This window comes from Pelophylax lessonae, assembly GCF_965119305.1.
Source record: "Pelophylax lessonae genome assembly, chromosome: 2".
NCBI lineage: Eukaryota > Metazoa > Chordata > Amphibia > Anura > Ranidae > Pelophylax > Pelophylax lessonae.
This window is the reverse complement of record NC_138769.1, coordinates 207,402,172-207,422,617: the sequence shown is the minus strand read 5'-3', so window position 1 is coordinate 207,422,617 and position 20,446 is coordinate 207,402,172. Positions and strand designations below refer to the sequence as shown.

The following is a 20,446-nucleotide window of genomic DNA, read 5'->3' as shown; positions in this document are numbered from 1 at the left end:
TTTAACCTAGAAGACAGATTGACCGATCCGGAGGGAAGATATCTCCTCCTGAAAGGGACGCTAAACGGAGAGGAGATTACATTAGTAAATATCTATGCCCCGAATGAGGGACAAATAGCCTTCTTGGGGAAAATTCTGGGGAAGTTAACAAATTTTAAGAAAGGAGGAGTGGTCTTGGCAGGGGATCTCAACCTGAGCCTCGACCCAAAAATGGATAACACAGCAAAAAATCAAAGGCGCTCGAACCACCAGACTAAGGAAATAAGGACAAAACTGTATCAGAACCAACTAGCAGATATCTGGAGGATACTTAATCCCAAGGAGAGGGACTATACTTATTACTCAAACATACACAAGACATACTCCAGAATTGATTATTTCCTCATAGAACACAGATGGATCGAGAAAGTCTTAGAGGCAAAGGTCGGGATTAGGACCTGGTCAGACCACTCCCCCATTTCGGTAAAAATAAAAATGGGGAAAGAGCCAATTAAAAAGTCTATGTGGAAAATAAATGAGGAACTGATTAGAGATAAAAAATGGGGCAAGGAAATAGAAAAAGAATTGGAATTTTATTTTCAAATGAACGATACTGAGGAACTACCCAAAAATATAATATGGGAAGCGCAAAAAGCATATATGAGGGGAGTATTAATTTCAAAAGGAGCACAAAGGGAAAAAGAGAGAACAGAAATAAAAGACAGATTAATGAGAGAGATCTATGAAATAGAACAAAAAAGAAAAGATATAATAACAAAAACAACAGAAAAAAAAAAAGAACTAACCCCCCTGATAGAGAGGAAAAAAGAAGAACTAAAAGAAATATTGGAACAGGAAATAAGACAAGAATACAACAAAGTAGCGAGGGAAAAATATGTGGAGGGTAATAAGATTGGAAAAAATCTGGCAAGAATACTCAAAAAGAAAAAATCAATAAATTTTATAGACCGAATTAGGAATAGAGAGGGGGACCTGGTACATTCTACCACCGAGATAGCAGGGGAATTCCAAAAATACTATGGTAACTTATATGCAGTAAGGGGAGTGGGTAAACAAGAAGACAGCCCGGAGAGAGAGGAAAAGATTAAAAATTATCTGGAAAAAGCAAAAATGAAAAAAATAGATAAGGAAAAAATGGCTCTACTTGAGGCCCCAATTACGGAACAAGAAATAGAAAAAGCAATAAAAGATACCCCAGGAGGAAAAAGCCCAGGACCGGATGGATTTACCATCAGTTACTATAAACAATATAAAGACCTTTTAATTCCTAGGTTAAAGGGATACATGAACGGCCTGGGCTCTCAATTTGAAATGAGTAGAGAGGCCCTTCTTGCATCCATCACAGTTATTCTAAAAGATGAGAAAGACCCAACACTGTGCTCAAGTTATAGGCCGATATCTCTTTTGAACGCCGATACTAAGCTGTTCACGAAAATAATAGCAACTAGAATTAAAGGGCTGATGGCGGACTGGATACATGATGACCAGTCGGGCTTTATATCGGGCAGACAGGGAAAAGACAATGGGATTAGAACAATTCTGCTAATAGAACAAATGTTAAGAAATAAAGACCCAAGTGTGATATTATCGATCGATGCAGAAAAAGCATTCGACCGGGTTAACTGGGGGTTCATGTTGAAAACACTTGAGGAAACGGGCATGGGCCCCAGAATGATGTCATGGATAAATACATTGTACAGTCGACCATCAGCAAAAATAAAAATAAATGGGACAATGTCCGAATCGTTCGACATGTACAATGGCACGAGACAGGGGTGCCCCCTGTCCCCATTATTATTCGTGATATCATTGGAACCCTTGTTAGCAACAATTAGAGAATGCCCGGATATCAAGGGGGTGGAAATTGGGGGAGTAGAGCATAAGGTTGCGGCTTTTGCCGATGATCTGCTGCTTTATGTCTCCAACCCTAGGATTTCTCTGCCAAACATAATTAGAATCTTCAAACAATATGGAGAGCTCTCAAATCTAAAAATCAACCAAACAAAGTCAGAAATATTAAGAATTAAAATGAGTACTCAAGAGGGGGATGGGTTAAAAACAGAATTCCCTTTCATATGGAGAAATGATGAGTTAAAATATCTGGGAATTAAATTAACACCAAAAATAGAACAACTATATACAGCTAATTTTATCCCATTATTAAATGATATAAAAACAGAAATAAATAGACTAATCTCAAGAGCTATATCATGGATGGGCAGAATAAATGTAATAAAAATGACGATCCTCCCAAAAATCTTATACAAGCTCCAAATGATACCTATCCAGATTCCAGAAGCATTCTTTAAAACACTAAAAGCACTAATAACTAAGTTTGTTTGGAAGCACAAAAAACCAAGGATTAAATACACTACACTAAGTAGAACTAAAAATCAGGGGGGATTGGCATTACCCGACATTAAAAAATACTACCAAGCCTCAATTATTTCACGGGTGATGGAATGGGGGAAAAAAGAAAGTAGGAAAAATTGGGTAAAAATGGAAGACACTTTAAGTGGCACTAAACTAGGTAAAATTATGTGGATCCCACCCAAATATAGAGAATTGAAAACTGATACACATATTATTACACGACAAGCACTAAAAATATGGGACTTAATATACAACAGAGGAAATTGGGAGTATAATTCATTATTAATACCACTACAAGACACAAAATTTTTTTCACCAGGGGAAGGAAAAAGAGCACGGAAATTGGTTGGGAGATGGAGATAAAAGATTAAAAGATATAATGGAGAAGGGAAAAATAAATACTTTATCGGAGCTTAAAATAAAGAAAATCAATTGGAACTTGGATGAGTGGAGGTATCGTCAACTTAAACACTTTGTAGCATCCCTCCCCCAGCCAATAAGAGACATAAACGACCTTAACCCATATGAACAAATCTGCATCTCCGAAAAAAATAAGAATAATATCTCAAATATTTATAAAATCCTGAATAGCGGGGAGGGTCAGGGGAACCTCCCAATGCTGGAGAGATGGAAGAACGAATTAGGGGTTCAAAGGGGGGGATCCCAGTGGGATAAAAGTATTAGGTTGGCCCATAACTCGGCGATAGATAGCAATACGGCGGAAATGAATTACAAATTACTCTCCAGATGGTATAAAACCCCAGATAAAGTGGGGAGATACCACCCGGAGACCTCAAGATTTTGTTGGAGAGGCTGCCAGGAAATTGGAACAATGACACACATATGGTGGGACTGCCCTAAAATAAAGGTATTTTGGAAGGAGGTCCTCTCTTTAATTAAAAGAATTACTAATATAGAGGTCAAAGAGGACCCATGGGAATGTCTTTTTCACGGGACGACAATGCCGATCAAACTATATAAAAAAACCTTAATCCCCCATTTGCTTAACTCAGCGAAAAGCCTAATCCCATTAAATTGGAAAAAAACAGAAGCCCCATCAAATAAAGAATGGATATCACGGGTGGAGACAACAAGAAAATTAGAATGATTAAAACCCTGGGGAGAACAGGACCAAGAGTATGAAAATAGAATAGAGATTTGGGAAGTATGGCAAGAGTATAAAAAAGGAGAAATAAGGGCTCATTAAGTATCTTCCGCAAGGGGGGGAGGGGGATAGGGGAGGGGAGGGGGAAAAAGTAAGGGAGATATATGCATATAGCTTAAATCCCCCCACAGGAGGGATGATATTATTGTATTAATAAAGTTTTGTATGTTGAAAATCTTTAATAAAGAAAATTAAAAAAAAAAAAAAAAAAAAAAAAAAAAAAAAAAGAAAGTGAAGACATTAGGAGCCAAACCTTATAAGATACATATATCCAAATGCCGTTTCCTTGCAGCAGTAAGGAGAGCAGCCTGTGAGCACGGAGGGGTTCTTTCACTGAAGAAGTTTTTTTGCTGATCTCACGTTTTAGAGATTTTTTTTTTTTTTTTTTTAAAATCACATGGTGAAGGGACTATATTTTAGACATTTTTTTGTTATTTGAACATTTGCTCACCATTGGTCATTGCTCCACCCACTTTGCACTATTGTGTATCAGAGCACAGTAGACTGATATTATTAAGATTTTATTGTTTAACGTTTAATTTATTATTAATTTTTTGTTTCGGATATTTGTTGCACATGATGTATTATGTGCCAGTTGTATGGTATTTTCACTGCATATTGATTTGATGATCACAGAAAGTTTTTTATATATTTTCTAATAGCGCAGTACCATCTTTTAAAAATAAAATTATGTAAAAGTCGTCATAGTCAGCTTACTAAAACATCACATTAGTGAAACTTTTATGTAACATAATGGAATTTCAAAGAGGGCATATGTATTTTACTTAAGAAATTTTTGTTTTCCTTTTTACGCTACATGCAATGGCAGCTTGCATACATTTTTTACCGTAGGACAAGAGTAAGTCAGGTTAACAATTACACATTTTAGCACAACAGCATGTGCCAGTTGTATGGTATTTTCACTGCATATTATTGGATTTGATGATCATCATCACAGAAAGTTTTTCATATATATTTTTTGACACCATCTTTTAGATATTTTCTCACACTTCAGTAGCCACAGTATAGCTATATCGTTGACAGCCGTTCGGTGATCTTCATAATTAAAAAGGGATAGTGCAAGAGCCCTCCCTACACAATATTTTAATTTAGGGATTTATATAATCACCGATAATTTACACAGTGCTTTTTCATATTGTACATTCAAAATAGCCTCTGCCCTCAAGGAGCTTACAATTTAAAGTCCCCATCTCACATACATATGTAGGCCAATTTAGACAGGAGACAATTATTATTTTAGCACAGGAGTCCTAAACACCAAGCCACTGTGTATTCTTCTAATTAAAATAAAGAGAATGCAAAAAGAACACACAACAAAAAGATATATGCATCTAAATCTGATACCAAATGAAAGCCCTATCTGTCCCGGGATTAAAAAAAAAAAGTACATATTACAGTACACTCCAAATGCTAAAAAATATATTTTGCTTGAAATAGAGATATTGTGGAAAGTAAAAAAAATACTCTGGGACTCAAGGGGATGTAGGGGAGAAAAAGGCTATAGGTCCTCAAGTGGTTAATGAACATATCTTCAAAGGATGCCATGGAGCTAAGAGTATTGTTCTGTGAAAACTATGGGAACAGCAATTGATTAAAAAATGTGAATGTCACCCAAAGATAAAAATACATTTAATAGAAAAATAATGTTTACATGTATTTTTATTGTAAAGTCCAATAAATTTTGCCAGAGTTTGCTTTTTGGCAAAAAGCCTATATAACATTTATTAGTACCCAGAGAAAATTAAAGCTTTATTATTGTTTGTCCTAAAAGGCAAGTCTTGCATTCATTACTTAGCCCCGGTTCACACTTATGCGAGTGCGGGAAGGCTGCGAATTCGCAGCCTGTTCCCGCATCGCACACGCACCCCCGGCAGTTCACACTGCCATATGCGATACGCTGGGGGTGTCAATGTAATCTTAACGACACCCCCAGTTTGATCGCATATCGCAGTGCGATCATGCAGTTCGCACAGGATCGGATCGCACAAGTGTGAACCGCTGTGCGATCCGATCCCGATGCGGCTTCCAAAAAGGGTCCCTGTGCGTGTTTGGTGCGGCTGCGGTGCGAATTTAGCCATACAAAGTGTATGACATTACATGCGAACCCCGCACACGCACAAGTGTGAACCAGGGCTCACTGGCCCAGTGAATGATGCACACTTACAAATACAGGAATAGCTCATAGCTGAACTTTAAAAAAAGGTTTACATGGAATTCAGGACATAATGAACTTACCTCATCATTCCTATATAAAGAGCTGGCAGGCAAAGAAGAGAGGATAGAGTTATCTTGTTCCAAACGGCTTCTCAGCTGTCTTAGAGTAACTGGAAGATCTTCAAACACTGTATTGGCCTTCCCTACCATGTAAACTCTCTGGAAATACAACGTATCGCATGTATTAACTATAAGTAACTTTCAATTTGTAATGTATGTTTTTTTAAGTGGAAAACAGCTAAAAAATATTACCTGGACTGCATACAAGTAAATGTTCTGTTATTCCCACTAAAAGGGTTCCTACTGTCATTCCAATCAACAACTCTTGTGATTCAGACAACTGACACTGCATAGACAGGCACAGGACACCACTATTTTCTATTTTATCTTTGATGCTTTCTGTGTCAGTCTCCTGTTCATTAGTAAATCAAACATTTAAGTAGTTGTAACCCAAAAAATGGGTTTTTGATCTACCCCCTCAATAGAGTTGTAATACTTCTGACACTGCTTGTAACAAAACTGAAGACCTATAGCAAAGGGGGGGGGGGGGGGGGTTATATTACCAGGGACTGCCCATAGGCGTAGTCAAGTTTTTTTTTCTGCCTAGTGTCCTAACCCAATAGTTACAACAGCTCCTCAGGATTCTTGAACCATTGGGACGTCCTAAAGCAGTGCCAAACATGAGGGGTGGGACAACAAAAAAATCCCAAGGCTAAAAAATAACCAAGCAGGTAACTGGAGCTTAACAAAAAACCAACTGGAGCCAACCTGAACACACCCCCAAAGAGGGAACAGACCCTTTAAACAGCAGCCTGCAAAACCTTGCAGGCCAAAAGGAAGCATCCACAGATGCAAACCTGCGCCACTGACGCCTAATGACAGAAGGCCCAAGAAGCACTAAGCACCCAAGTAGAAAAGGAGGAACCTAACCCTTGATCAAATCGGCTAATCCATCTTGAAATGGTCGCAGAAGAAGCAGACAGCCCTTCCGTGAGCACAGTGTCTGACCTCTGAAAAGACTCTGTAGCTGCCAGATCCACCCGAATCGCTTGAACCACATCCAGGGCATGCAACGCAACTTCCATGGGATGTTTGGGCCTAGGACACAGGGAAGGAAACACAATGTCTTAATTCAAATGGAAATCAGACTATTTTAGGAAGGAACGACGGAAATGGGGGCGAAGAACCACCTGATCTTTGTGGACTGCCAAGTAAGGAGTATAACAAGACAATGCCGCCAGTTCTGACACCTTGCGAGCAGAGGTGATAGCCACCAAAAAGGCCACCTTCTGGGACAGCCTCAGGGGAATCTCCCAAAAATTTTGGGGTGGTAGAGGAGACCGCACTGGTGGAGTCAGATGTTGAACCCCTTGGAGAAGAAGAAAAAAAAAAACAAACAAAATAAACTTACACACCAGGGGGTGCGTGGCCAGGGGTCATTGAAAGAAGACCGCAAAGGCCGACATGTGGCCCCTGATGTTCTGAAGGCCAATTTCTGCTCAACCCCCCCCCCCCACATTGAAGGAAGGTCAAAACTCGAGCCGCCGAAAAAGAGTGAGGGTGAACACCAAAATCGACTAACACCACGAAGTGTGTGCTTTCCACATGCGATGGTAGATTTTCCTAGTCTTCAGAAGTGTTGGAATCACCAACCCAGGTAAACCTTTCCTTCAGCACCTGGCTTTTAAAAACCAAGCCATCAAAGCCAGCAACTGTAAAGGCAGGATGGTAGATTTACCCTTGGGACTAGAGATCCTCCCTGACAGGCAGTCTCCAAGAAACATCGGTGACTAGATGTACCAGGTTAGCATACCAAGACTGGCAAGGCCAGTCCGGGGCCACTAGAATGACCAGAATCCTTTCTGCCTCGATTCTGTACAGGAGCCTTGGCAGGAGCTTGAGGGGAGGGAAAAATGTAGATCAGACGATACTGGCCCCACGGGGCCACCAGAAGATCCTGTGACCGTGCCACAAACGTCTGAACTTTTCTATTGAGCCGGAGAACAACAGATCCACCTCAGGGCTGCCCCACCGGAGACATAAGCGATAAAACACATCCAGGTGAAGAGACCACTTCCCTTGGTTCAACACCTGCTGACTGAGACAGCCCGCCTGCCAGTTTTCCACTTCTGGAATGTGAACAGCGGAAAGGGCCTGAACGAAGCATTCTGCCCACCGGAGAATGTCGGCTACTTCCATACTTTTTATTCCACCCTGGTGACTGACATAAGCCACCGCCGTGGCATTGTCCGACTGAATCCGCACTGGAAGCCCCCTAAGTCGATCCGTCTAGTGCTCCAGGCACAGCCTGATAGCCCGAAGTTCTTACACATTTAATCGGTAGTCTGGACACTGCCAATGTCCACAAACTCTGAGCGGAGTTCCCACCCAGGACACCTCCTCACCCTGACAGACTGGCATTTGTGGTGACCACTGTCCAATACTAGGGGAGAAATGATTTGCCCGATAGAGACGGAGAGTGAAGCCACCAGAACAGAGACCCCTTGGTTTCCCAGCTCAGCAGAATCTGATTGTCCAGAGACTTCGGACATTTGTCCTATTTGACCAAGCTCTCCCTTTGCAGGGACCTCATATGGAACTGAACAGAACCGCCTTGAAGGTAGATACCATCAGGCCCAGCACCCGCATGCCAGTCTAGAGGGATGACCATCTGCTGGACAGCAGGAGATGTCCAGAGGAAGGAACACTCTGGCTAGAGATGAGTCCAGAGTCAGATCATTCAATTTTCTTGATGGAATAGAGCAGACTTCTGGTAATTCAGAAGCCAACCGAACTCCCTCAGGGTCGTGATCTCCATGTCGTCCACCAGAGCAGCAGGGGACTCCGCTCGCAAGAGGAGGTCGTCCAGGTAGCCTAGTACCGCAATCCCCCACTGATGTAGAAAACACCAGGAGCGGAGGCGAAACCAAAGGGTAATGCCACGAACTGATAATGCTCCCATCCTACTGCAAAGTGGAGGAAGCGCTGGTGCCAGGCACATATTGGAATGTGCAAAGTAAGCATCCTTGATGTCAATAGAGGCAAGAAAATCCCCCTGATGTAGGGATGCCACCAGCGTGCGAATGGACTCCATTCTGAACTACTGTACCCACCAGAAAACAGTTCAGGGCCTTGGAGGTCCAGAATTGGACGCACCTTGCCTTCTTTCTTTGGGAGCGTGAACAGGTTTGTATAAAAACCCTGAAACCTGAGGCCAGAACAATCACACCCTGAAGCAGCAGTTCTTGTCCTGCCCCAAAGAGGGCTTACAAACGACAGTCCAAGGACAGACACACATTGGAAGGAAAGAACCTTTCCGGAGGGTAAGGACGAAACTCGATCTTGTAGCTGGACTATATCACTTTGTAGACTTTGTCGTGCACCAAGGAGGTCCACGGGCCCAGAAAGCAGCGAAGGCGTCCCCCTACCCCAGGCACGGGTGAGGGCACACCTTCAAGCTGAAGGACCTGAGGACCTATAGCAGAGAGGAGGAGTATACCACCAGGAACAAAGTGCTTTTTTTCTGCCTAGTGTTCTACTCCTGTAGAGTTCAACTCCAATGGTTCAAGAATCCTGAAGAGCTGTGTCCAAAAGAGCAAAGACATAGTGCTTTTGCCATATCCATTGTCCCTTTCTATGCTGTACAATACCTGGTTAATCCTACCTGTTCCCATCTTCCCCTCTGTAAACTGACCACATTTATCATGGCTGCTGATCCATAATTGCGTGGACAGACTATGCCCCTCCGTCATCCTGTTCTTCCCCTCTCTTCTATAGGCTGTGTGTAAGCAGATCTCCTCCCTGCTCCTCCCCTCTCCCACTGCCCAGATAGAGCAATGCTATTCCCCTGAATCTACTCCTCCCCTCCTCTTTGTTAACCAGTTTCCACCCAGGCCAATTCAGACATTTCTCTCCTACATTTTTTTTTTTAACACACTATAAAAATTACTTAGAATCCCCCCACCCCCAAAAAAATAAATAAATAATATTTATTTAATTATTAATACATACATACACACATATATTCTATATTACCCAGTCGACCCCTTATTTTGAAAAGAAAATTTTGGGATGTCCCCAGAAAAATAAGAGGGCAAATCATCCAATAGGGACAGTTCTGGTGATCTGGGGCCTCCAAAGAATTCCCCTAATTTGCAGGGATTTCCTCTCCCTTCCTGTTTGGCAATAGAACAGGAAATTAAGGGAAATCTTCAAAATGGGATACAGATGGTAACAAACAAAAAAAAAAAAGTTTTGCTTATAGTTTTACTTTAAAAGTCTGCAAAGCTATAATGAAAGTGGCACCAATTGCCTGGCTACAGAGCCACACAAATCACAAGACTAGCTGACCAGAATTACAATCCTTTGTCGTTCAGAGGCATCTCAAAAAAAAAAAAAAAAAAAAAAAAAAAAAAAAAAACCTATAAAAAAAAGGTGTGACAGATCGAGACCAGAATGTGTTAATCTGTAACACTAGCAGCGCTACCACATATTCAAAATCATATAATTGTATAATCATCATCTAAAATGTCCATAAAAGATATAGCATGCAATCGCTGGAGATAGGAAATTCGCTACACCCAATGATAAAGTCCAATTTCCGGTGCAGATGACAAGATTGGTGAGAAAGAAGTGCAGCTAGCTGTATACTCAGTGTGCCTCCACCATCAAGCCGTGACACCCCATAAAAATGGACACTCACCAAATCGATGATCAGTAAAAGCTTTGCATAAATCAGAAAGTATTCTCCACCAATGGACTAGTATGCACCCACAGCTTGGCTCTCAGAGGGATTCCATAGCTCAAACGCCAACCAACTCCTGAGGCCTGGACACGGCGCTGCCCGTTACTTTGATTACTTGTATACAAGTGATTTTCTTGCTCGTATTCTATATCTCAAAAAATCTGATCATCAAAATGGATTTTTATGGTAAAAGGTTTTTTTTTTTTTCTTATTTGGTCTTGTGTAATCTAATTTTCTGAGATACTAATTAAATTTGGGGTTTTCACTAGCTGTAATCTTTAAGCATTGAAATTAAAAGAAACACTTTTTGAATTGAATTCCTGAAATAAACATTTCTCTGATGGTCATTAACAGACACGGCTCCTGATTTTCATAACCATCGGGTTATACTGCCCCCTACAGGAGTAGGACACTAGGCAAAAAAAGAATCTGGCCAAGCCTATGGGCAGTCCCCAGGGCTATCCGGTGTAGATTAGAATAATTGAGCAAAGCTTACCTCTTCTATTGGTGCCAACTGTAAAACGACTGGCATTTCCTCAGAGAACAGAGAATGAATAGAGTTCACAACACCATCAATAGTGTAAGGAACGGCCTTTGAAAGAGAACAGAAAAGAAAAAACATTGGTACCAGGTGAGCTCCATAAATTCAATAGTCATGTGGTATGAACATTGTGATAATGAGGTTAAACACAAAGGGGTTCTAAGGTTTAAACCTTTTTTTAACAAAAGCCCCCCACTTATTGTCCCCCCCACTTCCTCCTCCATTCCTCAACACTTACCCAATGCCTATCATCGCTCCAGCACTGTCCCCACTGCATCACTGCTCTAATCTTTCTGGTCTCACAGCAGCGGGAGCTGGGTGATATTGTTTAGTCACTCACTGATAGGGTTTTAACATGAATTTCTGTGCAGTCAAACCTCTCTGCGAATAATCTGCATTTACAGATTAGCAGAGGTTTGGCTGCACAGAGACTCCTATGGAAACACTATCAGTGAGTGGATCACTGCACAAAGCTAACCAAGCACCTCAGATCACCAGGCTCCTGCATCCATGTTTGTTGTGTTGCGGGACATCAGAAGGAGGAGAGCAGCCCCACTTGTTAACAGGGGGAGGAGCTTTACAGCAAACACATACAGGTGCCCTGCTGCCAACCAACAGTCGAGTCTCGTTTGGGTCTTGATTTGGCCAGGCTCTGAGCGGATGGTGAAGTAGTGGAGGTGCAGGGTGTGCAGGAGTGGATGGTGCAGGGTGTCTCCTGCATGGCTCATTAGGAGACCATCATGCTGCTTCTGTATCACAAGAGCTGCCACTAGAAGTCCGAGGTCGGCACTGGTGATTTGGTCTCCGACGCCATTTTGGGGAAGACCGACTCTCGTGGACGGCCGACAATAGAGATTGAGCTGCCGCCAACCCCGCACCCAATGGCCCGACCCCCAACGGGCCACGGCCCGGGGACCTTTGTAGTAGAGTGCAGTGCTACAGAGTATGTAATGCACAGCATGAAGTGGCCCACAGTTTATACCAGTTACTTCCCACTGCTTCAATCACTGCCCATATCGTTGCATGCCGATTAGTATTACCAGCAGTGTGTACTCGAATAGCAAATGCATAGTAAAATACTCCCAAACTGCAGAAGATCTACATCTGCATTAGACAAAAAAAATGCAATTTTATATACAGCTGTATTACTATTTTTTTCTAGTTCACAATACTGAACTAAAGTCACCACAAAAAGACTTACATTCTCTACAGGGTATGAAATCTCATTATCTCCTACAGGCAATTTTTCCACACCAGTCACTGAAACTAGGACTGTTGCCCGTGGACGCTGGAAAATGTTGCCAACTCCTAGTCCTGGCCAAGACAGAGTCTGTAAAAAACATCAAGAGAAATTCATATAATAGTCAGCAATGATTAAGTGTAGCTGACCGATTTGTCATCAGCAGCAAATTATTACTTCAGATTTTTTACAAAGAATATTAACTGCAAAGTACATCAATTTTTTCAGAAAAAAGACTAAGAAAAAATATTCTACTACAAAAATAGATAAAAACATTATATACAATATCTATATGAGAAATAAGGGGATATACTGGGTCTCCTTATTGTAAAGCAAAATGGAGTCTACATATGCGAGAACTGAACTACTAAATTCGGTGAACTCTAGCTAAAAAAGGGAACTGCCAGCAAGTGGTAAAATATTCTCAGTAGCAAAAGTGTTAATTAACTCATAACAGTAAAATCAGTCTGTATATGTAATAAAGCATGCTTGTTACACTCAATGTGGAACCAAAGGGGTTAATACTCTACATTGTTTAAAAAGTCTATTTGATCCTGCCTTCTCTGATCCTCCCCTTCTTTCACAGTCCCCAATCTGCCTGCCTGCTGATAGAACAGGGGCTAGGGGACAAGCTGCACATGTCCAGTTTGGTGTGTATGGATATCATTTTTTTTTCCTTGGGAGGGTGCATGTGATCAGCACAGGGCCAATCAGCACTGTCTAGACAGAGGGTCAGGGGTCCTGCATTCTTACAGGACAGTCAGAGCAGAATGAAAACTCCTCCTACAAGCTTTAAACAAAACACTGATAGAAGTCACAAGACTGCTCTAATTGCTGCTAAAAGAAGGTATTTGGCAGTTTATATTTATTAAAACTATTGCATTTTCCATGTTCTGTATGCTGTGGGAGACCAGATATAGTGAATGCAGGGTCCTGGGTTTAGTAACCCTTTAACCCCTTTCTTCCGGAAATCTATTAAAGCAGTAGTAAACCACGGTACTTTAAAAAAAAAAAAAAAAATGGCATAATGTGCTAGTATGCATAACAAACTAGCATATTATGAAAAACTTACCTTAGAAAGAGAAAGAACTCCTCCAGCAGTGCGCTGTCACTGCTGACAGGCCTTCCTCCTTTCCCCCAGTCTTCCTTCAGGGTTCACTGGCTCCAGTCCTTTGAATGGCTGAACTGCGATTACATCACTCCATATGCCCATGGGAGTCACGCTTTACGGCACAGAGCTCTGAAGGGACAGCGTGGTATGCCGTACCTTCAGAGCGCATTCGCTGGTGACATCACCCGCTGCCTCCAGTGTGAATATCTCCTAAATACCGCAACTTCACTATATCTACAGTTAAGACGTCCTCTAAGCTTACGTGTAGGTACAAGTTCAAAAAAGGAGTTTGCTACCACTTTAACTTAATTGTCCTTCCTTAGATAGCAAGAAATCACCACCTTGTGCAGCTGTTGGCTCTTAATCCCAAGTGACACTGACTGTCAGAATGTGGGAAACCCCATATGAACAAAAGTGGTTCCCGAACATGTGACCACTAGGTCACCTCTGACCTAGTGATCACATGCAGGCTAGAGGCTTCAGTAATAAAAGTGAAAAACCTTTAGCCTGCAGGTGAATACTGCCACCTTCATACAGTTGCATCATTAAAAATCATTTAAAAGTTAGGAAAAAAATAAACTTTCATTTTGTGCATTTTTCAGCTCGTAAATAGGACAATACCTTGAACTGCAAGCATAATTAGTTCCGGAAACATGCTTGTAATCCAAAGCACTCTTATATAAAAGCGAATTCCCCATAAGAAATAATGACAACTCAGATGATTCGTTCCACAACCATTTATTTATAAGTCTTTTAATTTAAAGTCCATACAAAAAGATTATAGCAAATTTGTGATAGGTTGTGTAACCATAAAATGTCCATCCACAAATGGCAGCCTCCACAAGGGGATTAGAAGCAAAATCCAGCAGGAGCTGCAGAGTGTAAGACTCCATTCACACTGCCGCGACTTGTCAGGCGACTTGTGTGCCCTCAAGTCGCCCCAAGTCGCTTGACATAACAAATGCAATGTAAATCAATGAGAGCCGTCTTAATATGCACTTCTGAAGTCGCTCTGACTTCAGAAAAAGGGTCCTGTACTACTTTGAGGTGACTTGTATCCGACTTGTGCCAATAGACTTCAATGGTAGTCGCCTCCAAGTCGGATCCTTCTCTTATTTGAAGCGACTTGTGATCCGACTTTCCAGGATGAAAATTAACCAGGCATTCCCCACATTGCAGCCATGCCTACAGTTCCTATATACCATTATCTCTGCCTGGTCTGTGTGAGTGGCACTGGTGGACACAGATAAGTGGCACTGGTGGGCAGTGGCACTGGTGGACACTGATACGTGGCACTGGTGGACACTTAGTGTGAGGAAAGGGATATGTAGTGTAGTCAGGGTACTATATACCACTATAGTTAGATTCAATAATCTAGTTTCTGTAGGGAAAGTGTTAAGTGTCAGGGTGACCGTAGTGTAGTTTAGGGTGAACTGACTGACTGCAATGCCAGGGTGACAGAACTCATCCATGTCATGGTGACCGCCATAAGAAAAAGATCATTTTTCTTAGAATTATTAGTAGAGCAGGGATGGGGCTCCGCTACTTTTACACCTGGGCGTTTTTGTTTCAGGCGTTTATTGGGCTTTTTTGTGGACGTCTTTGGAGGCAGGCATGACATCTGAACTTCTGTGTAAGGGTATATATACACACACACACATATATATGTATATATACACATATAGGTGTGAAAGGAGCGGAACCCTATCCCTGCGCTACTGAAATTATTTGCAGGGATGGTGTTACCCTCCTTACACATACATACATGTATGTATGCATGTATGTATGTGTGTATAAAAAAGTGTTAAAGACAGCCCTGATTCTAACAGTCTATTCAGTAGGACTATCAGCTGTGTATCCACCTGACTTCTGCACAACACAACTGATGGTCCCAACCCCATTTATAAGGCAAGAAATCACACTTATTAAACCTGACAGGGCACACCTGTGAAGTGAAAACCATTTCAGTTGACTACCTCTTGAAGTGGGACTCTACAATTTTCATAGTCATGAAAATAAAGAAAACTCTTTGAATGAGAAGGTGTGTCCAAACTTTTGGTCTGGTGTGTGTGTGTGTGTACCCCTATACAGAAGTTCAGATGTCATGCCCGCCTCCAAAAACGCCCAAAAAATGCCCAACACCTGAAACAAAAACGACCAGGTGCGACAGGAGCGGAACCCCATCCCTGCGCTAATAAACATTCTAAGAAAAATGATCTTTTTTTCCGATTTTGGACATGCTACAGAGCTGAAACTTCACAGGTACACTTTTTAGACCCCCCAGACACTAAATCCAAAGAAATCTCTTTTTTTATTTTTTTTAATAATTTTTTAAATAATTGGCTCTCTATCAGCCCCGGTTCACACTTGTGCGTGTGCGGGGTTCGCATGTAATGTCGGAGCGCACTGCTCCGACATTACATGCGATCGGCTGTGCGGTGCGAGTTTAGCCATACAAACTGTATGGCTAAATTCGCATCGCACCCGCAGCAAACACGCACAGGAGGCATTTTTGCAGCCGCATCAGGATCGGATCGCACAGCGGTTCACACTTGTGCGATCCGATCCTGTGCGAACTGCACGATCGCACTGCGATATGCGATCAAACTGGGGGTGTCGTTAAGATTACATTGACACCCCCAGCGGATCGCATATGGCAGTGTGAACTGCCGGGGGTGCGTGTGTGCGATGCGGGAACAGGCTGCGAGTTCGCAGCCTTCCCGCATCGCATCAGTGTGAACCGGACCTCAAAAACGACAGTTTTTAAGAACTTTTTTTTGGTGGGCAATGAGGAAATGAGTAAAAAAAAAAAAAAAAAAAAAACAAACAGAAAAGGGGAATTAGGTCACAACACATCATATTCTGATTGGCCAAATACAAAATTCGTACAAAGTCGTCTATCATATAAGTCGCGATGAAAGTCGCCCCTTATGAGGCGACTTTCTGGTCGCGGTAGTGTGAACCGGCTCTAAAAGAGAAGAGAGGCCCTCTAAGTGTAGCAATATGGTTACATTTAACCACTTAAGGACCACCTCCCGCAGCCACTCCTGCATGAACCGAAGTAGTACTACGTCGGTCGCGCGCCTGGTGCTACAGGGGCAAGCGCGCAATGCAGCTGGCGTGTTCCCGCCCCCACTTGGCAGCAGGAAAGTGATTGCCGCCAGGCACCCAAGATCGCTCCCCGCTGAGAGGGAAGGACGGTCGGTTGTTGTAAACACAGCGGACCGTTCTGACCTTCTATATGGGACCACAGGTCTCCATGATCATTTCAAAAGCCCAACCCCCATACAGTTAGAAACACTCCCCTAGGCTTACATTTAACCCTTTGATCGCCCACTGTGTTAACCCCTTCCCTGCCAATGTCATTATTACAACAGTGCATATTTTAAAGGCACTGATTACTGTAGTAATGTCACTGGTAAACCCCCCCCCCCCCCCAAAAAAAAAAAAAAAAAAAAAAAAAAAAAAAAAAAGTGTTAAAAATGTCAGTTAGGGGTCCGACCCGTCCGCCGCAATGTCGCAGTCCCGCTTAAAAAAATATTTTTTTACAAAAAATATGTAGCAGAATAAAAAATTAGCCTACAAGGATGAAAAATTTAGATTTTTTTTTTTTTTTGGTTATAAAGCAGAATATGAAGAATAGATTTATTTTTTCCTCAGGATAGAGAAAAAAAAAAAAAAAAAAACGCACAGGTGATCAAATATCACCAAAAGAAAACTCTTTGTGGGAAAAAAATGGACATCTATTTTTTTTCCTTTTTCGGTACAGCGTCACACGACCGCGCAATTTTTCGTTAAAGTAACGAAGTGCCGAACCGCAAAAAATGGCCTGGTCATAAAGGGGGCAAATCCTTCTGGTCCAGAACTGGTTAATGAAGGTACAACATTTAGCAACTCACATGGTTGATGATTAAAAGAGGCACATTTAAGTATGCGGCCATTTGGGGTAAAGCTGTCCACTGCACCTCCGGCTCTCACCGCTGTCAGGCTGCAGTCATGACCGGGAAGACTACCCTGCAGTACAGCGAACTGAAAGCGAGGCTTGATACGCTCGTGGAGCGCAGTGTGGAAGGGATGACGTAGATGGCGGTGAAAAGGAAAGTCAATGTGGTCAGCTTTACCCCAGATGCCTGCATGTTTAAATGTGCCCGTTTTAATCATCAACCATGCAAGTTACTAAATGTTGTTCCTTCATTAAATATAACCATATTGCTACACTTAGAGGCGCCTCTCTTCTCTTTTTTTACATTTGTGACATGACGCTACTTGTATATCAAGACATCACTCGTTTATCAAGAAAAAAAAAAAATGAATAAATAAAAATCTTGCAAAACCAAGTTACTCTCAATCCAAGGTTTTACTGTACAGAGAAGGATATTAAAAAAATAAAAAAAATAAAAAAAAAAGAGAGATGTAAAGCTTTATATATCCTTAAAAATATATAAACTACTTATTCATGCTTAAAAATATATAAACTACGTATTTATGCTTGCATAGTAGTTATTGCTTAGTTAACAGTCACATGCAGACACTGTATATTATAAAAAAAGATTTAGATTTTTTTTTTTAAATTAAAATAACGTTCCATCATCCATATACCGTATTTTCCGGCGTATAAAACGACTGGGCGTATAAGACGACCCCCCTAATTTTCATCTACCGGTAATACTTATACTTAGGTTACCTTGGAGATATTATACTCGGCGTATAAGACGACCCCCCATTTTTGGGGGATTTTTTTGAGGTTCAAAAGTAGTCTTATACGCCAGAAAATACAGTACATTAAGAGAAGGGATAAGTGTGTTTAGTATCACTAACTGTGGCTATCATTGCAGTATCTAGCACACTACAAAATACCAAACTGTACATATTAGTCAATCGATAACATTCACATTACAGTTTTCATTGTCTGCTACTTATTTAAAAAGAGAACACCTCTGCCATTGGTTCCCAGTAGATGTGTTGGCAAAGGAACAATGGGACACCAGAGGAGTAAATTGTATTTGTGCAATTTCCACAGCGGTCAGTTCAATCTTTATATCAACCAGATAAGAGCTTTCATTCTTACCTCCTCCACGGAAAAGCCCATTGACAAAGAAACCACATCAGGAATGCGCTCTCCAGGAATAGGCCAATTTCCCGCTCTGAAGATTTGATTTTGCGGGCTTTTTAACACGCTAAAATCAGCAGTGGCAGCTACAATAAAAAAAATAAAAATACTATATTATTTTCTGTTACTGTACACAGGCCTAAACTTCTCAAACACTTGTTGTAAGACTTTAGAAATCAACACTTTAAGGGAGTGTTCACGCCCCCCCCCCCCATTCACAAATGGTTTCTCTATTTGGCCCCTATGGTGTCACTATGTCTTTTAGTAACATGGAGGTTGGCAAGAGAAACCACTAAGCACAAGCAAGGGACCAGAAGATCAACACTGGAAGTGTTGGCTTTCAAAAACACTTCAAGAAATCATTTTTTCTCCCAATGGAGTGGCTTTTGCTAGTGTTGGCAGCAGGAGAGAGAAGCATTTTCTTTCCTCTTTGCAGGGACAGATTTTCATTTGGGCTTTCATTCAAAGTGGAAGTCCAGGATCAATCTAGTTAACCACCAGAGGATTTTACTGGCTTACGTCCAGGCCACTTTTTTGCGATTCGGCACTATGCGACTTTAACTGACAATTGCGGTCGTGCGACGCCGTACCCAAACTAAAATTACGTCCTTTTTTTCCCACAAACAGAGCTTTTTTTTTGGTGGTATTTGATCACCTGTGCGATTTTTACTTTTGGCGCTATAAACAAAAAAAAGAGCGTAAATTTTGAAAAAACATTTTTCACATTTTTTATGAAATTCACCCCCCCCCCAAAAAAAAAAAAAAAAAAAATGTAAAAATCAAAATTTTTTTACATTTTTGGCCAATTTGTTTTCGGCTACCTATGTTTGGTAAAAAAAAAAAAAAAAAAAAAATCACAATAAGCGTATTTTGATTGGTTTGCGCAAAAGTTATTGCGTTTACTAACTAAGGGAAAGATTTCTGTCATTGTTGGTGTTTTTTTTTTTTTTTTAACGAGTAATGGCGGCGATCTGCGATTTTTTTTGTGGGACTGCGACATTGCGGCGGACAGATCAGACCCTTGACTGACATTTTTTACACTTTTGGGGGTACCAGTGACATTTCTACAGTAATCAGTGCTATAAATATGCACAGTTACTGTAAAAATGACACTGGCAGGGAAGGGGTTAGTTTTATTGGAGAGGGAGGAGTTAATGTATGCCTGGTGCTTACTGACGTGTGTGGGGGGAGGCAACAGTGACACAGGGACAGATCGCAGGTTCAGCTATGCTGAACCCTGCAATCTGTCACTGTTTGTCACTTAGGAGATCCGCCCGCTTTGTTTACACAAGCGGGCAGATCTCCAAACTCGATTCCCCGACGATCGGCCTGACTCCCGCTGTGACTGAAAACAGCAGGAGCAAGCCTCCGGCGCGCGAGCGCCGCCCACAAGGGGAGGAGTCCAGCGACATAGGTCTACGTCGCTGGACGGAATCGAGCCACTTTGCCGCAGTACAGTCCCAGTGACTGGTCGGCAAGTGGTTAAGCTCTCCCATTGTTTTCAGCCAAAGAAGCCGCCATCTTGGACTCCGTTTAATCTACAACTGCCATATGATGCTGCACATGTGATCAGTTAGGACACCAGCCATTGGATGGTTTGACAGTTTGGTTGAGAACACATCTATACTGATAGGAACTGGGTAATGTGTTACGTAAAAAGGATGCCACATAGTTTAATGGAAATAAAAATCAACCTCCTACTAAAATTCAAAGACACCCTGAAAATCAAAGTGAAAAAAAAAAAAAAAAAAATAAATAAATAATAAAATGATGCAGCAGGCTAATCCATTTGCTGAAAATTTCATTGCACCAACTCAAAATGGTACTCACTAGTTTGTATGGCCCCCCATGTGTTTTTTGCATACCTGACAATGTCGGGGCATGCCTCCTAATGAGACGGATGGTGTCCTGGGGTATTTCCTCCCAG

At 41.6% G+C, this 20,446-nt stretch overlaps 1 protein-coding gene across 1 annotated transcript in view; it reads right to left on the bottom strand.

Moving 5' to 3' along the window:
• The window catches only part of ATP6AP2 (ATPase H+ transporting accessory protein 2), a 51,449-nt gene that overhangs the window by 18,252 nt on the left and 12,751 nt on the right, over nucleotides 1-20,446 (bottom strand). Inside the window, exons 2-5 of the mRNA XM_082247292.1 lie at nucleotides 18,478-18,605; nucleotides 12,260-12,388; nucleotides 11,014-11,109; nucleotides 5,795-5,932 (exon numbers count right to left, since the gene is read on the bottom strand). Of these exons, the coding sequence (XP_082103418.1) occupies nucleotides 5,795-5,932; nucleotides 11,014-11,109; nucleotides 12,260-12,388; nucleotides 18,478-18,605 (491 nt within the window). The remainder of the gene's footprint in view (nucleotides 1-5,794; nucleotides 5,933-11,013; nucleotides 11,110-12,259; nucleotides 12,389-18,477; nucleotides 18,606-20,446) is intronic.